General features: G+C 54.4%; 2 protein-coding genes across 14 annotated transcripts in view; one reads left to right on the plus strand and one right to left on the minus strand.

The window, feature by feature from the left end:
• Positions 1-1,165: 1,165 nt before the first annotated feature.
• On the minus strand, positions 1,166-13,426 carry AARS2 (alanyl-tRNA synthetase 2, mitochondrial). Of its 12 annotated transcripts, none has more exons than XM_082347560.1 (22): positions 13,134-13,426; positions 12,308-12,499; positions 11,634-11,779; positions 11,262-11,429; positions 10,558-10,702; positions 8,267-8,412; positions 7,959-8,067; positions 7,546-7,584; positions 7,358-7,469; positions 6,769-6,902; positions 6,170-6,314; positions 5,762-5,934; positions 5,522-5,635; positions 5,283-5,423; positions 4,455-4,592; positions 4,250-4,359; positions 3,989-4,097; positions 3,585-3,707; positions 3,225-3,335; positions 2,564-2,647; positions 2,340-2,450; positions 1,166-1,873 (listed from the first exon to the last, which is right to left on the minus strand). In XM_082347560.1, exons 1-22 carry the CDS (start codon positions 13,374-13,376, stop codon positions 1,709-1,711), a joined length of 2,958 nt encoding a protein of 985 aa, XP_082203686.1. In that variant the 5' UTR covers positions 13,377-13,426; the 3' UTR covers positions 1,166-1,708. The 12 variants fall into 12 exon arrangements, 7 of the variants coding, with proteins under 7 accessions (XP_082203686.1, XP_082203690.1, XP_082203688.1 ...); XM_082347563.1 differs by lacking the exon at positions 1,166-1,873 and adding an exon at positions 1,880-2,069; XM_082347564.1 differs by lacking the exon at positions 5,283-5,423.
• Positions 13,427-13,436: 10 nt separating this feature from the next.
• The window catches only part of SPATS1 (spermatogenesis associated serine rich 1), a 56,961-nt gene continuing 53,034 nt past the window's right edge, over positions 13,437-17,363 (plus strand). For both annotated transcript variants that reach the window (XM_082347643.1, XM_082347644.1), the window contains exon 1: positions 13,437-17,029. In XM_082347643.1, coding sequence (XP_082203769.1) covers positions 16,967-17,029 — 63 coding nt within the window. In that variant the 5' untranslated portion in view covers positions 13,437-16,966. The remainder of the gene's footprint in view (positions 17,030-17,363) is intronic.

Genomic DNA, 17,363 nt, shown 5'->3' on the forward strand with positions numbered 1-17,363 from the left:
AGGAAGGCCCAGGCCTCCTCAGTGCTCCCTCCCACAGCCCCAAGCCTGACACCAGGAATGACCAACTTCGTGGGGGCTGGCTAGTTAGAAAAGGAAATTGTACTTCAAGAGGGGAAGAGCAACCAAGAGTGGTGGGAAGTTTCACTGGAGACAGAGCTTAGCTTTAATTTCAGCTCTGCTGATGATTACTAGTTGGTTACCCTGGACAAGTTAGCACCTTAGAAGTTCAGTTAACTCATTAATAAAATGGGTACCCCCAACTCCTCACCTTGGTGTCCACATGTAAAGAGATAGGCCTTTGCTGAGCACCAGTGAACAGTGGCCACTGCTCCAGTTGCCAAAAACGCAAGGGAAAGCTTTGCAACTCCTCAGGGCTGCAAGCAGCCAGGGGCCAAGAATTCAGGTCCCTTTCGAGCCCTCATCAGTGATTTACCAACGAATCACTGGTGCCTCACTTAGAATAAGAAATCATGCAGGAAATGATGTCAGGAGGCTGCTCTTTTTTAGGCTCTGCTCTAATAATTTTGACTAAATGGCCACAGAACTTCGCAGCCAGAGAGCCTCTGACTTGGAGATGGGTCCCCTGAGGTCCCTTCTTTCATCCAGCAACAGAGATCTGCGAACAGACGTGGCGCTCCCGTGTCTGGCTTGGTCCTGGGTGGATTCATTTTGGTAGGGGAGGAGGGCTGCCCTCCATCCCTTGGCTTCCTCCGGCTCTGAGCTGCCAATTTCAGCTTCAGCTTCACCTCAGGCTTGGGGCAGGTGCTGTGCAACTTGTTTTAAAAGAGTAGGCTTGCTCTGGCTCCGCTCCCTTCTGACCCCAAGGCCTGCCACCTGCCTGTTCACTACCCACTCAGGCCCCTGCACTGGCTCTTCCCTTGGAGGTCCACGTGGCTCACACCCTCCCCCAGATGCCACCCCCACCCTCCCACTCCCCAGTTCCGCTCTCTCTGCAGACCTCATCCCCATCTGACACCCTCTTCTTTCTCTTCATTGCTGTTTCCCCACTGGAAGCAAACTCCACAAGGGCAGGACGTCTGGTTGGTTCTTGCCACATTCTCAGCAACTGACCAGTACCTGTTAGCTCATTTTATCAACAAATCACCAGAGACTTCATTAAAATGAGAAGTTGTTGTTAATGAAATAAGTGACACCAGAGAGGATCTACTTGGCTCTCATGACTTTTATGTGACAGTTAATGGATCTTGGTGGCCAGGGAGGCCTTTGTGGGTGCCCAGAACAGGCTGGCATAGAGGGCCTGTCTAAGCACTTGTGGTGATGAGGAGAGTTCTGATCTGGATGCCGGGTGGCCTTTCAGCCCAGTGTGAGGGGTCAGACTAGTCATGGGGCACCCATTCCAGGTTGCTGGGAGGGGAAAGGCTGCTCTTTATTAGGCGAAAGAACCTTCTGGAGCTTCCTATCCTCTGTGGAATACTTTTTAATCAACAATCACAGCCAGGACAGCCATGTCTTCACATTCAACTAGCGGGGGCCTTCTGCCGTGCCCACTTCTGCCTTCCCCAGCCCACACCTTCTTGTGTCCACTCAGAGCCGAGCCCAGGGCGGTCCTCTTCGGCTCAGCTGCTTGGCCTCCAGGCTCTAGTCCTCTGCTTAGCTTCTGGGGAGGTTCTGCTGGCTCCTTCAGGGCTCCAGGCACTGGCCTGTCTGTTGTCTCTTTAGTCTCTGTGAGTCCCTGAGTGAGCCTGGATCAGAGCTTGTTGAGGGCATAGGCTCGGGCTGTACTGAGGGCAGCTTCCAGGTCAGCAGTGCTTCCGGTGCCCTGGGCCACCACTCGAGAGCCCCAGGCCCTGCCCCCCATGTGGCTGCACACAGCCAGCGCCCAGGCCTCTGCTGTGAAGGCCGGCATGGCACTCTGGGGACAGAAACAGAAGGGGCAGTGATGCAGAGCAGCCCTCCCTGCCACCATCCACTCAACGTACCTTTGAGAGTGGAGTCACGGTGATTAGAACCCTCTCCCGAGCCGGGCACATGGTGGGGGTAGTCAGGCGAGGAGACAGGAGAGGGACGGGCTAGGAATGCGTGAGTGGAGGTTGATGAATGGCTGCTACCTGTTTGCAAGAAATGTGCAGCCTGGAGGTGGCGTGGTGGGAATTAGGGAATTTTTCGGTGCCTTCGTGGGTGGGGTGGGGGAGGGGGTGGGTTAGGGAGAAGGGGGTGGGTTAGGGAGAAGGAGGTGGTCCTATCCCCACCCTGGGGTATCTGCAGAGATGGCCTCTACCCAGCTGTGGCTCCCTCGTGTGGGAGGAATAAAAGGTGTGGAATCAGAGAGCTGGACCAGGAGACAGGCGGGGTGGGAGCTGCCCTCCTTCTTTCCTTACCTGGGCCACCTGACAGGCACACAGCACCTGCCCCAGAGGCTGGGGGCTGAGTAGCAGCACGGACGTGCTGGGCGCCTGCTTACACAGCTGCCGGACCACCTTCACCAGCACCTGCACATGGGAGGGGAGATGGCGACCTCACAGCTCCCCGGACTCCCAGCTTCCTCCCTGCCAGGACTTTCCCCTCCCCAGACCCTGGGGCCACCCCCAACTGCAACACTTACTGAGAGGGACTCAGCATAAACTGTGTCCACAATCAGGGGCCCCTCCGAGTGCTGCCGTAGCAGCTCCTGGGTTTTCTGTGCAGCCTGTGAGGCAGGAAGGACAGCACGGGGGTCGGGCTGGGAGGCAATCAGCCCCCACTTCTGAACTGAGCCCCAGTCCAGAAATCCCCTCCCACGGCCCCCTTCCCCCAGCAAAGGTGCCAGGGGTTCTGCCTAGAATGGCCTCCTTCTTTTGGGTCCCCCCTGTGTCCTTCCTCTCCCCCCTCACTTCCTCCCTTTCATCATAGCTCCAGGCCCCTACAAATAGGCCGCTGAAGGTGAAAGGACTAAGGCTGGAGCACAGATGGGTGAGCGGGGGCGGAGGGGGGAGGATCCACAGTCAAGGAGCAATTAGGGCTGAATGGCGCAATCAAGTCAGCTTCCTGGAGGGAGAGTCTGAGCCAGACTTGGGAGTTGGGGGGAGAGACCCAGTTTGGCAGAGAGAGAAGTGGGGAAATGGCCTGATGATGGCACTCAGCTGGCAGGAGAGGGAGGAGCTGCCACCCACCCCCACGCCCCTGCCAGGCCTTGAGGCTTCTCAGCGTGCGTGCTAGAGCATCTCTGACCCTTGCTGGGTGTGCCTGGTATCGGCCCTCCTGGGTGCAGCTGGACCTCCTCTTACCTGCCCCATTTCCAGTTTCCGGACGGCAGTGTTGGCACGCCGCTGTAGCGCCTTCAGTGTGGCCTGAAGCTCCCGCCGCTGCCACTGAGGCATCACGGCAGTGTCCACGGCCTACGGTCAGAAGCAGTACAACAATCCCTGCCCTCCCTGAGCCACGGTCTCTGAGGCAGGGACCACCAGCAAGGCCAGGGAAGAGACCACACCCACCACATCCCACCCTGCAGACAACCGACAAACATCTGGGCCAGCTGAAGTCTAACAGGACTGCTGGGGAGAGACGGGCAGGGCCCAGGAATGCACGGGGAAGGGAACATGGCCAGGAGAGGGAGGGGACAGCTCCATGCTGGGGGTGGCCCTCACATCAGTGAGTCGTCCCATGTCCTTGGACAGCCGCTGAGCCTCCACCACATCCCGGCTGCCCTGACTCAGCCGCGCTGCGGCTGCTTCTACCTCCTGGGCCAGGCTCTGGCCCACCTCTCGGGCCTGCAGGGAGGGAACCGGATGGTCAGGACTGCTTGGCTTACTTTCCCTCTCCAAGACAGGCACTCTCAACCCATTGCTGGGCAAGGCCAAGTTAGAAACACTGAACAATCAGGACCCATCAAGGTACCAAATAATCACAGCAGAGGCCAGTTGCCAGCAGCTGGAGCTCAGGTACGAACACTGGTTCTGCTGCTGGGCATCCCCCGCCTGAGAGCATCAGCTGTGTGTTCTCTGGCCCCACCCACACCCAGAAGCCTCCCAGGCCCTGCTGGCGTGCTGACCTGCTGGGCCTGCTCCCCAGTGACGGCCAGCAGGCGGGTGGTGCCCTTGGTGAGCTGGCGCTCCCCGATGATGACCAGGTCCCCTATAGCCCCTGTGCGTAGCAGGTGCCTGTGGGCAGAGGGAGGGAGGAGGAAGCCCGGGTGACGATGGGAGAGAAAAGAGCAGCCTGAGCTCCAAACCAGGGGCTGGTGGCTCCAAAGACCAGGGAGGGGAGAAGGTCCAGGGCCCCAGGCCAGAGCAGGCAGAGAGGAGTGACTCACGTCCCACAGCACAGCTCCACAGAAGTCTGCAGTGCGGCCTGGGAGGCCGGGTTCAGCGCCTGGGCCACAGGCACACCCACAGACACCACCCGCACAGGGTCTGGGTATACCTGACAGTGAGAGGGCACAGGTCTGTTAAGGGGCCGGAGGGGAGGGTGGGGGGGGCGGACAGGCAACCTCCACCCCGTGGGCTCCCCCAGCACACCTCATCCAGAGAGCGCAGGCCGGGGACGTGGGCAGTGCGTGCCAGGGCCACCTCCTCCATGTACACGGCCTCATCCTGCCCCACGGCCTTCTGCACAGTGCCCTCCACTGCCCGGAGCTGCTCGGGGGTCAATGGGGCCTGGGGGCGTTGGGGGGAAACAGACAGACCAACAGGCAGTCAGCCCCATGCCTGGGAGTGATGCATGAAGAAGCAGTCAGTGTTCACTGAACTACCCCCAGGTTCTAGAACAGGGGTTAGTACATAACATGTGCTCAGTGCACATTTGTGGAGCTAACAATTCTCTTCTTTAGAAAGCTGCCTGGGGGTCGGGCCTATCGGAAGCTGCAGGCCTTTCACTAGGCACTGAAGGTAGACGAAGAGACAGAAAATGAAGGCTCTGGACTCAGGGCGCTTACAACAAGGGTCAGCCAGTGGGAGAGAAATACAGGATGGGGGAGACGCAGGAGCAAGGGGTAATCGGGTGGAACGAGATTTAGTCAGTGAGCACTTCCCAGAGGATTTGAGCCAGAGGTACAAGGAGACAGGATGGCAGTAAAGGGAGAGGGCAGCTCAGCTTGAGCAAGAATGGCCTGGGTGACAGCAGGGACAAGGAAGCTGGGTGGCTGGAGGTTAAAGGATGGCTCCACACACTGGCCAGCCTAACCCTCACTGGGGCAGGAGGAGCCTGATGGGAAGCCCCCGCCCAAGGCCCCCCCGTGACTGAACGAGAGGCAGCCCAGGCCCCCTTACTGGCCAAACTCCCACACTACCAGACTCCTTCTAAGCCCGTCACCTCACTTGAAGGCTGCCCCTCTATGCCCTGCTCACCTGCGTGGCCACGTCGAAGCGCAGCCACTCAGGATTGAGATGGGACCCTCGCTGCTCTGTGCCGGGACCCAGGGCCTGCCGCAGCGCCCAGTTTAGTAGGTGGACGGCTGTGTGCTTCTCCATGCAGCTCAGACGCCAGGCCTGAAACACTTCTGTCACCCAGGGTCCTGGGTGTAGGTGGGGGTGGGGAGAGAAAAGGGGCTGCAGGACGGCATGAACAGCAGGGGTGGGGTCCTCACCTCATCCACGTGCAGCTGTACCTGGTCCCCCACCTTTAGGCACTCAGGGGCCACCACCTCATGCAGGATGAAGCCTCCGCAGACCTGGGCCCGGGCCACTGGGAACAGCACGTCCTGGGGGAGGGCAGGGCCAAGGCACTGAGTGCTTGCAGCCTCTCCCTCCCCTTGGTTCCCTTCTGGCTCAGGTCTGCCTCCTGCAGGAGCCTCTGTGTGTGTGTTGGGGGGGCTGGGGGGGCTCACCTGCAGTCCCACCCGCACCAGGTAGCCTCGGTCGGAAGCCTGACCTCCCTGTTCGGCGTAGAAGTTGGTTTTGTCCAGGAGAAGGCCACAGCGCTGGCCTTCCCCCACGGAGGCCACGGCTGTTCCGTCCTCTGTATACAGCTGGAGCACCTGGGCCTCACAGGTGCTGAACTCTGCCAGGGCCAAGAATGGTTATCAGTGCTAGGCAGGGGCTTGGGATGCAGGATGTGGGTCTGTGCCTTCCTTGAAGTCAACAGGCACGGGGCTGGGGGGCACTTCCAGCCGGGGCCCCCAGAGAACCCCGGTGGCTACCCCGGGGAAGGCAAAGGCCTGGTAGCTGGTCTCTGACATCCTTCCCAATCATGGTCAGGCAAGCCCGTGGCCACCCACCTCAGTCCAGGGTCTCACCATAACCGCCACTGGGTCGCAGGGAGTAGTTGTACTTGGGGCTGTCATCGGTTGGGGGCACCCCTTGGCGCTGGAGCTCCCCCAGCGCGTGGATGTCAAGCTGCAGTCCCTGCTCCTGAACTGGCTCGGCCTGCCGTGCCCGGTGCTGCGGGACAGGCGTGTGTGCACGGAAGGGGTGCACGGAGAGTGCAATGAGACTTGAGTCTCCAGAGAGCCCTGTCCCTGCCACACAGTTGTGTGAACACTGCACCCCGTCTGGAATAAGCCCTCAGGCTGGGCTGGCTGCTAGAGACCCTGGGCTGGCTGGTGAACCACCCCTTGTGCAGGGGTCTCAGGACCAGGCCTCCCTCACCCACTGCTGCCCCCGACGGCCCCTCTCTAGGCCCTTGTGCTGGCCTCTCCCCTTCTGCTACTCTGTGTGGCCCACTGAACTAGCGTTCCCCTCCACGGACTGTGGGCGGGGCCTGAGTGAGGGGACAGACCCTACCTCAGACTCCTGTTTCCCTCAATAGCTGCAGCTCCTCCCACAAGAACTCAGGGCTGGGGAAGGGGCCGACGCGTCCCAACAGAGCCCTGTGTGGGAGTGCCCCAGCCGGTACCTGGGCCTCCTCCTGAGCCAGCCGCTCCAGTCCAGCAGAGTCCAGCTGCACCCCTTTCTCCTCCAGCATCAGTTCCACCAGGTCCAGGGGGAGCCCCAGGTTCCCAGACAGTGACAAGGACCAGGCCACTTCGGCTATGAGAAAGGAAGACGAGGGACGTAAGGGGTGTTGAGGGAGGAGGGGCAGGATGGAGGGAGGGAGAAGAAGTGAGGGAGAAGTAAGGGCCAGGGCTTTTCTGACCACACAGAAGCCACTGGGTGCCAAGCACAAGTGCCCCCTCCCCACACCGGGCAGGCCCGGGAAAGGGGTCACCTTCAGGCCCCAAAGCCAGAGCTGGGGGTAGCCCAGGGTCCTCCCCTTGGCATATGTCATTTCAAAGGAGGTGAGAAGCTCATTCTCAGCATGAAGCCAGCCTTGGAAAGCAGAGACCACAGGCAGGGCCAGCTGGGCAGCACGGAAGTGAGGAGAAGCAGGGAGGTGCTGGAGAGAGAGTACGGGGAGAGGGATGTCGGGGAGGAGGGGGGATGCGAAGCCTGGGCCTGGCTCGCCTAAGTGGGTCCCTCACACCTCGGCCAGGTGCCCTGCTCACCAGGGAACACATCGGAAGGCCCCAGGCGCCTCAGGGTCCGCTCGATGATCCGCCGACCCCGCTGCAGAGAGGCCAGGAAGGCCGCCTCACCCTCTGACACCAGGCTGGCTATCTGAATGGGGGCAGGGCAGGGCTGGAGCTCGGTCTCCTGAGAGGGAGCCCCTCCCTCCCCCATCCAAATCCAGTACCTGGGCTGAGTTCCTCTGCAGTTCCGGATAAGCACCTCCCTGGGGGCGGCGGACAGGGCTGAGGAGGTGTCAAAAGCAACCAGCCCACTCTGCACCTCCACCCTGGGCCTCCCTGGGGACACCTGCCTTGGAGACTCAGAGAGGCTGATGGACGGGGGAGGGATCCAAATGGGGAATCAGTTTCTCTGGGGGGAGGGGGACTGATACGGGCAGAAGGGGGTCCCGAGGTCAAAGGCTCAGCAGCCTGGGCCAGAAGGCCTCCTGAAGGCTCCCTGCTTCTTGTAAGCCCACTGAGAGGACGTTGGGCTGGACATTTAGGATGGGGAACCCAGGCCGGGGCACTGTATGGGCTCAGCGACAGGCTCCGCGAGACCCCAGGGAGGCCCAGGGAAGTGAGGAAGCTCTGCCCTTACCAGCGTCTCCACCACTACAGGCACCAGGCTGCCCAGGAAGCCAGGTGGTGCCCGCAACAACTCTGTAGAGAACCGCACGGCTCGACGGAGGATCTGACGAAGCACCAGCCTAGAAGGATTCAGAGCCCAGGTGAGCCCCCAGCAGCCCCTGGTCAGCAGGGAGGGGAGAGGGGAGGGCAAGGTCCAGGGTGTGTGCTCGCTTCCCCCTCCTCCTGCCATCTCAACCCGACCCACCTCTCCATCTCCTCCCTTCTCTCCCCTGCAACCCCCAGCAGCCCCTGCCCCTGCTGTAGCCCTTGCAGACTCACGGTGCACCAGACATCCCAGGAGAGACGCCGTCGGCGATGCAGACGCTGAGCGTGCGGATGTGGTCAGCCACCACACGGTACGCTGTGTCTGTGTGCCCCTCGTCTGCTGCCCCGACCCGGCCCGAGTAAGGGGGTGCCCCGCAACCCTGGGGAGCAGGAGAGGAGACATGGCTGCCCACCCTGTCTGCCCTGGCCCAGGAGGGACACTCTCCATCACTCCTGGAGCATCTGCCCTCACCCCTAAAGCTGACCGCATCTGGAATGGCCTGGGCCAGAGAAGCTTCAAAGGTGAAAGAGAGCCAGTCCCTGCCTCCTGGGGCCCACATTCAGCACAGACAACGAGCACAGCTGCGATCATTTACTGAATTTCTATTATCAGAACCGGGTGGGTACTTGAATGATACGGTGTCTAATCCCTAAAACTTCCTGTTCTGGGAGGTGTTAAAGTGGAAAGTGGAGAAGAAAAAAAAAAAAAAAAAAAAGACAAGACCAAAAAAAAGTGGAAAAAAATAAAAACAAACAGAAAAAGAGGAAAGTGAGACTGAGAGGAGCTAAGTTCTACAAGGGCACACAACTCAAGAGCAGATCCGAGATTTGAACCAGGCCCATCCCACCCAGGTGCTCTTCATTCCCCACACCCGCCTCTACAGCCTCTATTGGCGCAGGGAAGGAGTGTGTGAGCTGTGAATACATTAAGCTGTGCTCCAAAGCAGAGTGCTTGATTCATCCAGCTCCAAACCTGTCTCTTCCCCAAGCTTCACCCTCTCAATAAACAGTCCTGCCATTCACCACATTACTCAAGTCAAAAACTTGGGAGCCAGCCTTGACCTTCTTTCCTCTCCCCATCCAATCCATCAGTGGGGCCTTTTGTGTCTACCTCTATGAGATCTCTCAAATCAATCTACTTTTCTCCACTTCCACTGCTACCAACCTGAGCCACACCCTATTATCTTTCCTGAACTATGAAATAGGCTCCCGATTGGTTTCTCAGCTTCTACTCTGGTCTCCTTCCAGCCTATCCTTCACACAGCAACAGGAGTGGCCTTTTAAAAGTGTCAATCAGATGGTGCCCCTACTGCCTTGGAGCCCATCTCACCACATTTAGAATAAAAGACTCACTTTGGACTTCAAGGCCCCACAAGATCTGACTCCTGCCTTCCTCTCTGTGGTAGATTGTTTGCAAAATTGGCCACAATCCTTCCCTTTCCTGTGTGCATGCCACTTTGCAATGTGACTTTACAGGTGCTTCCTATCAAGGAATAGAATTTATTTCTCCATCCCTTGGATCTGGGCTAGACTTGTGACTTGCTTTGGCCAACAGAATGTGGTGGAAATGACACTGTTCTGAGCCCAGGCCTCAAGAGGCCTCATGTGCTTCCACTCTCCTTCTTGGAACCTTGCCAAGCTGTCATGTGAACAGGCCCGAGCTAGCCTGCTGATGACAGACATACAACCCGGTCATTGCCATAGCCCCAAACTGACAGCCAGCCAACTCCCAGAAGTAGAGCTGCCTAGCAGCTGACCACAGATGTATGAGTGAGCTCATACAGGACCAAGAGTGACCCAGCTGAGCCCAGCCTACATTGCTTGTCCACATTCTCATACGCTATATAAATGTTTGTTGCTTTCAGCCACAAAATGTTAGGTGGTTTATTATACAGCAAGAGCGAACCCACACACACTCCCAACTGTAACCCACATGATTCTACTTCAGCTGGCTGGCCACTCTGTTCCTCTCCTGCATCAGGGCCTTGGTATTCGCTGTTGCCTCTGCCTGGAGTGAGTTTCCTGTGGCTGATTCCTCTTTCAGGTTTCAGCTCAGAGATATCTCCTTGATGAGCCTTCCCCAAACATGTCATCTAAGATTCTTCTCTACCCCCTGTCCCCTGCCAATTACTATCACCCAGGTTTACTGCCTATTCACAATCTGTAAACTGCTATCTTGTTCTTTAATACATTTATTTATTACCTATTTCTTAGGCTAGAATGTAATCTCCATGATCTCTTTTCTCTTTACTGCTGTATCTCCTGAACCAAGCACAAAGATTTAACACAAAGTAGGCACTCAACACATATTTTTTGAGTAAATGAAGGAAGGAAGGAGCCAGGAGCAATATCAGGCAGTAAATATGAATCGGAGCCTCACGTCTGACACCTCCGTATCCTTGGCTAGCCACTGTCCCCACAGGCAAGAAAATATTCTGAGTTCTCAACAAAGATGGAAAGCAATGGCAGTGAGCACTGGTGAGAGCAGGTCAGAGGGGCTTCTGGAAGGGAAGAGGCGGGCTCACCTGGTGTATGGCATTGAGCAGTGGGGAAAAGAGGTCGGTGTCGTAGGTGGAGCGTCTGCCTTGCAACACGGCCAGCAGCCTTTCCAGGCCCATTCCCGTGTCCACGTGCCGCTGGGGCAGGGGCTGCAGGCTTCCATCTGCCTCTCTGGCCAGGAAAGGTGTGCAAGGTGAGGCCCCCCACAGGATTACAGGTATGAGGCAGACGCTCAAGTGGCATAAAGGGATGGGGGAGGGTCCTGGGGGGCTGACAATGGGAGGAACCAGAGGGCAGTATCATCTCCCCACCCCACCCCCAAAAGCAGACGACGATGGCCTTGGGTGCCGTCCTTTCTCATAAAGAGTGATCTCCACCTTCACCCTCTGCTTGGGCCCTTGCCTGGACCCAGGCATCCCCTTTCTGGGACACAACTCTTTGCTTTAGAAAGAGACATGTCAAGACTGGTAGAAAATCTTAAGAGATCATCAAGTTCAACTCCATCATATAAGAGAGCAGAGTCTGGAGAGCAGCAGTGACTAGTTTCAACTGTCATGGGCAAAGACGAGGATTAAATCAATTACTATCTGAAAAGTGTTTAGAAATATGCCTGGCACATTGTAAACGCCGTTTAAGTGTTTGTTTTTATAAGAAATGGATCAAAGTGTCCTGACTGCCAACTTTTTCACTTCCAGTCAGGGATTTCCCTCCTGCTTTCGCACCCCATTACCTGTTGTGCTGCATGAAGACCAGATTCCAAAGCTCCACCAGCTGGGGGGCTCCCACCCCACCAGCCAGGTCATAGTGGATCTCAGTACAGGGCCCACAAGGGCCAGTATCCCCCATCTCCCAGAAGTTCTCCTGTGGTCCAAAGGAGAGCATGCGGCTGGCAGGCACCCTGGGAAGGAAGCCAGACGGGTGGTGGGGAGACAAAGGCAGAATCTGGGATCCCCTCTGCCAGGAGAACCCTTCCATTAAGCTCAGCAGGAGGAGGAACAGGGCTGACCCTAGAGTATCCCGGGATATGCTGAGACTCTCTGGTAGCCTCTATTTTCCAGTCCTCTTGTGCTCCAGGAGTGGATATAAGTGGGGGTGGACTCACCCTAAGTTGAGCCAGATGTCCCTGCTCTCCAGGTCCGGGCCCAGCCCAGCCTTGGGGTCACCACCAAAGTAGGAGACCCAGAGCCTGTCCTCACGGATCCCATAGACCTGAGTTAGCAGTTCCCAGGCCATGCTGCAAGCCTCCTCCTGCAGTGCAAACCCATTGGGAAGAGGAAGATGGGTGAGAAGAAGGCCCCACTGAAGTTCCAATCAAGCCACATGAGTTCAGGCCTCGGCTTAAGACAAAACCATTTCCACTGCCCACGTTGTTTCCAGAACAAGCCATGAGAGTTTTTCCTGCATAGAAAGCTTCCTCCCTCTTCTGAATCCTACTTTCTTTCAAGTCCCACATTCTCCATGAAATCCTCTATCCACCCTAGCCTGGGATGATTTTTAACTCCTGCACTTTAGTATTGCTGTCTCACCATTTATTCATACAATAATTATTGACCAGCCATTAGGCAGGAGGCATAGTCCTGGCCCTCAAGTAGTTTACAACCCAATCAGGGAAACGAGACACATTCCTATTATAAGTGTTCATCTAGCACTTTGCCTCTGTGTCTGGTCTGAAGCCCTCCCTAAGCAGACTCTAAGAGTGGAGACAGGACTAACCTTGACCCCTTTCTTGGCTGACCACTGACCCTCTCCTAACTCCAGGGCTTCCTGGAGACTCACCTTAAAATATACCCCCCGAAAGGCCCAATTGCCGAGCATCTCAAAGAATGTATGATGGGAAAGGTCTCGGCCCACATCCTCCAGGTCGCTGTGGCGTCCTCCAGCCCTCACACATTTCTGGCTGTTGGCCACACGTCGGAAGCCTGCCATCTCGCTTCGTGGATCCACAGTGCCCAGGAAGATTGGCTTGAACTGGAAACACATGAAGGGCGAGAGAGAGATCCCAGACCCTCAGCAGAAGGGAAATGTGGAGGGTGTGGAGAGAGATGGTAGTTCAGAGTGAAGGCTGACCGTGCCCCTGAGAGGCCAGGGGGGCAGATTGGGAGCGTGGGGGCACCCATCTCTGGTGTGTCTGGGCAGACAAGGGGTAAATAAATCATGAAACAGAGACTCTGCTAGTAAAATAAGCAAGGTAAAAGGAGGAATGTGTTGGTGGCTGGAAACAGAGCAAGTCTAGAGAGGGTAAGTGGTGCTTAAAGTCAAAAGCTTAGAGAACACAGTCTAGCACATAGCATGTGCTCAACATTTATTTTAATGAATGACTTATCTTTATTTAAAGAACTAATAAATGAAGCCAGACTTCCCCCACGGGACTCCACACCCGCCATTCCTGGACCTAAAACTCAACCTCAACTCAGAAGTTGCCCGGTGGAGCCCTCTCCAAGCCCTAATTTGTGCCCCAAACTCTAAGCCTAACCACGCACAGCCCTCTTTCCCCCAAAAGCTAGGAGCTCCGCCCTTCGCTTCTTTTGCCCAATCCCGCAACGCCTTTCTCTCAGGAAAAAAATCACAAACTCCGCCCAGATCAGCGTGGCTCAGCCCCTACCTGGTTCATGCCCGCGTTGACGAAAAGCAAGCTGGGGTCGCCGCGGGGCCTCACGGAAGAGGATGGCACCAGGCGGTGGCCATGGCGGTCCCGAAAGAAGCTCAGGAAGGCGTCCCGCACGGCCGCGGCCTGGGTTGGAGGGGCCTCGGATGACAGCGCCCGACGGCTGGGGCCCCGCCATTGCGGCGACCTTCGAATGGCCCGCCGAAGTCGCCCGGCTGCAGCTGCCACCGACGCCGCCATCTTAACTCGGGGCAGTGACTTCACGGGGTCAAAGGGCAGTGCGGAGATAGAAGGTAACTTGAGAAGGAGGCCAGGCGTTTCCTACAGCGACCCCTGGCGACAGGAGGAGTCAAAGCAGCTTCTGCCTCCGGGTGGAGGTGATTGGGAAGGAGGCGCCTGCCAGAGCCCATCTAACACAAGCGGCCTGGAACACAGTAGGCCCTTAATTCATTTGGCATTCAACAAATATTCATTGAGAGGCTACTGTGTGCCAGGCATTATTTTAGGCGCTTAAGGTACATTAGTAACAAAACTGACAGGGAATTCCCTGGTGGTCCAGTGGTTAGGATTCTGGAGCTTTCACTGCTGGGGTGGGTTGGATCCCTGGTGGGGAAACTTAAGATCCCGCAAGCCACAAGGCACAGAGAGAAAAAAAAAAAAAAAATTGACAAAAGTCCCTGCCCTCCAGAAATCTATATTATAGCAGTGATAATTATGTTTAATTTTTTCATTTACATGTTACTTTTATTTTTCTTTATTTTTTATTGCAGTATAGTTGAATTACAGTGTTGTGTTAATTACTGCTGTATAGCAAAGTGACTCAGTTATACATATGTATACATTCTTTTTCATATTCTTTTCCATTATGGTTTATCACAGGATACTGAATATAGTTCCCTGTGCTATACAGTAGGACCTTGTTGTTTATCCAATTATGTTTATTAATTTTGCAAGTTTACAAATACAGTTGCAGTGAAAAGGTGTGGATTCAACTCTGTGTGGTGTATGTATGTGTGTGTGTGTGTGTGTGTGTGTGTGTGTTTCCAGGCTGAGGGAAGAAGGCAGAGATGGCCAAGGGAGGTGATATCAGCATTCATTCAAGAGTCATTCAACTAATATTTATTGATACCTACTATGTGCCAGACAGTGTGCTGGGTACTTCTGGGTTCTTTTTGCCCTTGGCATTGGAAATGGCCATTTTGTTCTTAGGGAGTGAAGCAGGCCCTTTGGAGCAGGAGTTTAGCGGAGACACAGAAGCCAAGCAGCATCTGTTCCATTATTAATTGCTTAATAACATTTAGTCTTTTAATGTGCCTGGGGATTAGAGAGACTCCAGGTCGTCAGGGCAGGTCGAAGCTGTTGGATGATAGCTGAAGAGATGTCTCTCTCTCTCTCTCTCTCTCTCTCTCTCTCTCAGCCTCCCAGTGCCCTAGGGTTTTGTGTGTTTTGCTTTAGGGTAAGAGAGATACCTGTTCCACCTCCCTTTCTGTCTTACTCTCCATGGTAACAGCTGTGACCATGAGGCCAACACAAGCGTTTGTGGGTGGAGCCAGATTCTTCACGGGCTTCTCTTGATACCCTATGCTCTTGGTGTGGGAAATTAAGCAGGTAGAGAAGAGAATTTGATAAGGTTAAAGCCCAATAGGGGCAGCAGAGCTGAGGTCAGTGTGATCACCTCTAAGGCTTCAGCCATCTAGCTGAACTCTTTTGGCCACCATTCTTTGTGAGTTATGTTTTTCAGGGACTTTGAAGACAGTTTCCTTGGGAAATGTGTAGTCTTTTTTTGGACTTGAGTTTCTATAGTGATAATGAATTTTCGAGTTTGTATTCTGACAGAACCCATGGCATCTATTCTGTGATCCTCTGTTTCTTCCCTTGCCCACGTAGATTAAAGGTGTTGTTTTGAAAGTGTGTTTTGCCTGTTGGTTTTTCCAGTATTTTTGGAAGAGGAACCTAAAGCCAGATGGGGATTTTTGTGAGATTCATGATCTTGAGACAAGACTGTGGAATTCTTCCCCAAATTGAGATGGGAGTGTTTTGCTAGAGAAATCTAGTAAGGGCCTCTACCCAGTACTGACGTCACCTTTTTTTTTTCCCCTTCAGATTTTGCCCAGAAAGTCTTTGCATTATAGTAGGAACTCCATGTTTTTAGACTATTGTGGATCTAGAGTGGAGCCATGGATTTTTTTTTTCCAAACAGCTTTAATGAAATATGATTCACATACCATACAATTCACCCACTTAAAGTGCACAATTCAAATGGCTTTTAGTACATTCACAGAGTTGTTATCTAACTTTTAGAAAATTGAGATCATTTTCATCACCTCCAAAAGAAACCCCATACCCTTTAGCTATTAACCCCCAATTCCCGCATCCCTCCCAGTCCTAGGCAATCACTAATTACTTTCTATCTCTAAAGATTTGCCTATTCTGAACATTTCATATAAATTGAATCATACAATATATGGTCCTATGTGACTGGCTCCTTTCACTTAGCATAATGTTTTCAAGGCTTATCCATGTTGTAGTATGTATCATGGATTTTTAATAATGGGTATTTTGGGTTGTTTTCTGTTTGAAGAACGTTTTTTCACCCCCCATCTTGTTATTTTGTCCTTGCCATTAAAAATGATTTTTTTTTGGAATGTGGTGTCCTCTGGTGAGTCAGTCTCTTCTTTTTGATATTCCCCAGTGAAGCAAAGTGGTTCTTCTAGGATTGGGATGTGCTTATTCTGATTTGCCACTGTCATCTGATGAGGAAGTTAAATTTAAGTTCTGCAGTTTCCCAAGATAGATGAATATGGAGACAACTCACCAGAGTGGGAAGTTACTGACCTCAGAACTTCTCTTAGGAGTTCTCATATGTCTTAAAAATCATAGAAATTTCGTTTGGGGGTTTAAAATGGAAATGGGGTCTGTCTCCTGGGAGCTGTTCAGCAGGGTTTGGGTACTGCCTTCCCTGGGGCTGGAATTGCCCTTATATTGCTGTCTGACTTATCTTGGCAAGTCCAAGGAACCCATTCTTTGAGCCTTCTCTTTCCACCTTATTCATAAGAAGTAGTGCCTTTACACTGGGAATGGAAATTGGCCTTCCTGATTTCCCCATTGACTTTGAGAGCAGGAACCTGAGGTCAGTGATGCATTCCATCCTGGACGGATGGTCAGAGGAGACACGAGGGGATTTTCACCCTTGCTAAGCATAAGGAACTCGGCTGTGGGAACTTCTGCTTGTAAATCGTAAAGGCTGTTTTTTAGGGTCTAGGTTAAAAGTTCAACCTACAAGAGGTGTTCCTATTTTGATGTATTTAGTATTAATTTTTTAATAAATTTATTTTTGGCTACTTTGGGTCTTCATTGCTGTGCGCGGGCTTCTCCCTAGTTGTGGGGGGTACTCTTTGTTGTGGTGCACGGGCTCTAGGTGCGCGGGTTTCGGTAGTTGTGGCACACGGGCTCAGTAGTTGTGGCACACGGGCTTAGTTGCTCCACGGCATGTGGGATCTTCCCAGACCAGGGATCGGCTTCAGGGATGTCCCCTGAATTGGCAGGCAGATTCTTAACCACTGTGCCGCCAGGGAAGCCCCCCGATGTATTTATTTATGGCTTTGCCATAAATAAAGCAATGCTTTATTGTGAAAGCAACGCTTGTCAAACGTTAATATGCATAGGAATCTCCCGGGATCTTGTTAAAAATGCAGACATTGATTCAGTAGGTCTGGGTGAGGTTGAAATTCTGTATTTCTACCAGGCTCCATGGTAGTGCTGTTGCTGCCTCTCCTCTACCAGACCAAGGGTGTGGTAGAGGAATTGTGGGAAGAGTGTGGACACAGACTATGGCTTGGGACCAGGCCCTTGGGCTTCGGTGCTCCAGTGATCTCCTCTTTCTCCCGGAGACGGTGGGTGGAGCCGGGAGCTCCTTGGGCGCATGCGTGCTCGCTGCCCTCCTCCCCACCCGGAGTCTAGGGAGGGTGGAGGTTGCGTCGGCCTGTTGCTAAGAGACGCGAAGGCGGTGAGGACCAGTGGCGGGGGAGGGGAGCGGCGCCCGGCGCTCTCGGGAACCCAGCTAGAGCTGGGAGAGCAAATGGCGGGGCTGGAAGGGTCGGAGCCTCCTGGGATCGGAAATTCAAGGATTAGTGGAACTTCGAGGGTCGCAATGCTTGGGTTTGTCCTTATGCATTTTTAAATGGTTACATTTAAATGGTTATATAAGTACCTACATAATATCCTTGA

This window comes from Balaenoptera borealis (genome assembly GCF_965194805.1).
Source record: "Balaenoptera borealis genome assembly, chromosome: 12".
Taxonomy (NCBI): domain Eukaryota; kingdom Metazoa; phylum Chordata; class Mammalia; order Artiodactyla; family Balaenopteridae; genus Balaenoptera; species Balaenoptera borealis.

What these genes read in the sequence shown, in the direction of transcription:
- AARS2 (XM_082347560.1), bottom strand. Translation starts at nt 13,376, where the DNA reads ATGGCGGCGTCGGTGGCAGCTGCAGCCGGGCGACTTCGGCGGGCCATT. An exon ending in TGGTGCGGGTGGGACTGCAG is followed by an intron (nt 5,636 to 5,761) that starts GTGAGCCCCCCC and finishes GCCCTCCCCCAG; the next exon opens with GACGTGCTGTTCCCAGTGGC. An exon ending in GGAAACTGGAAATGGGGCAG is followed by an intron (nt 2,648 to 3,224) that starts GTAAGAGGAGGT and finishes CCTGCCTCACAG; the next exon opens with GCTGCACAGAAAACCCAGGA.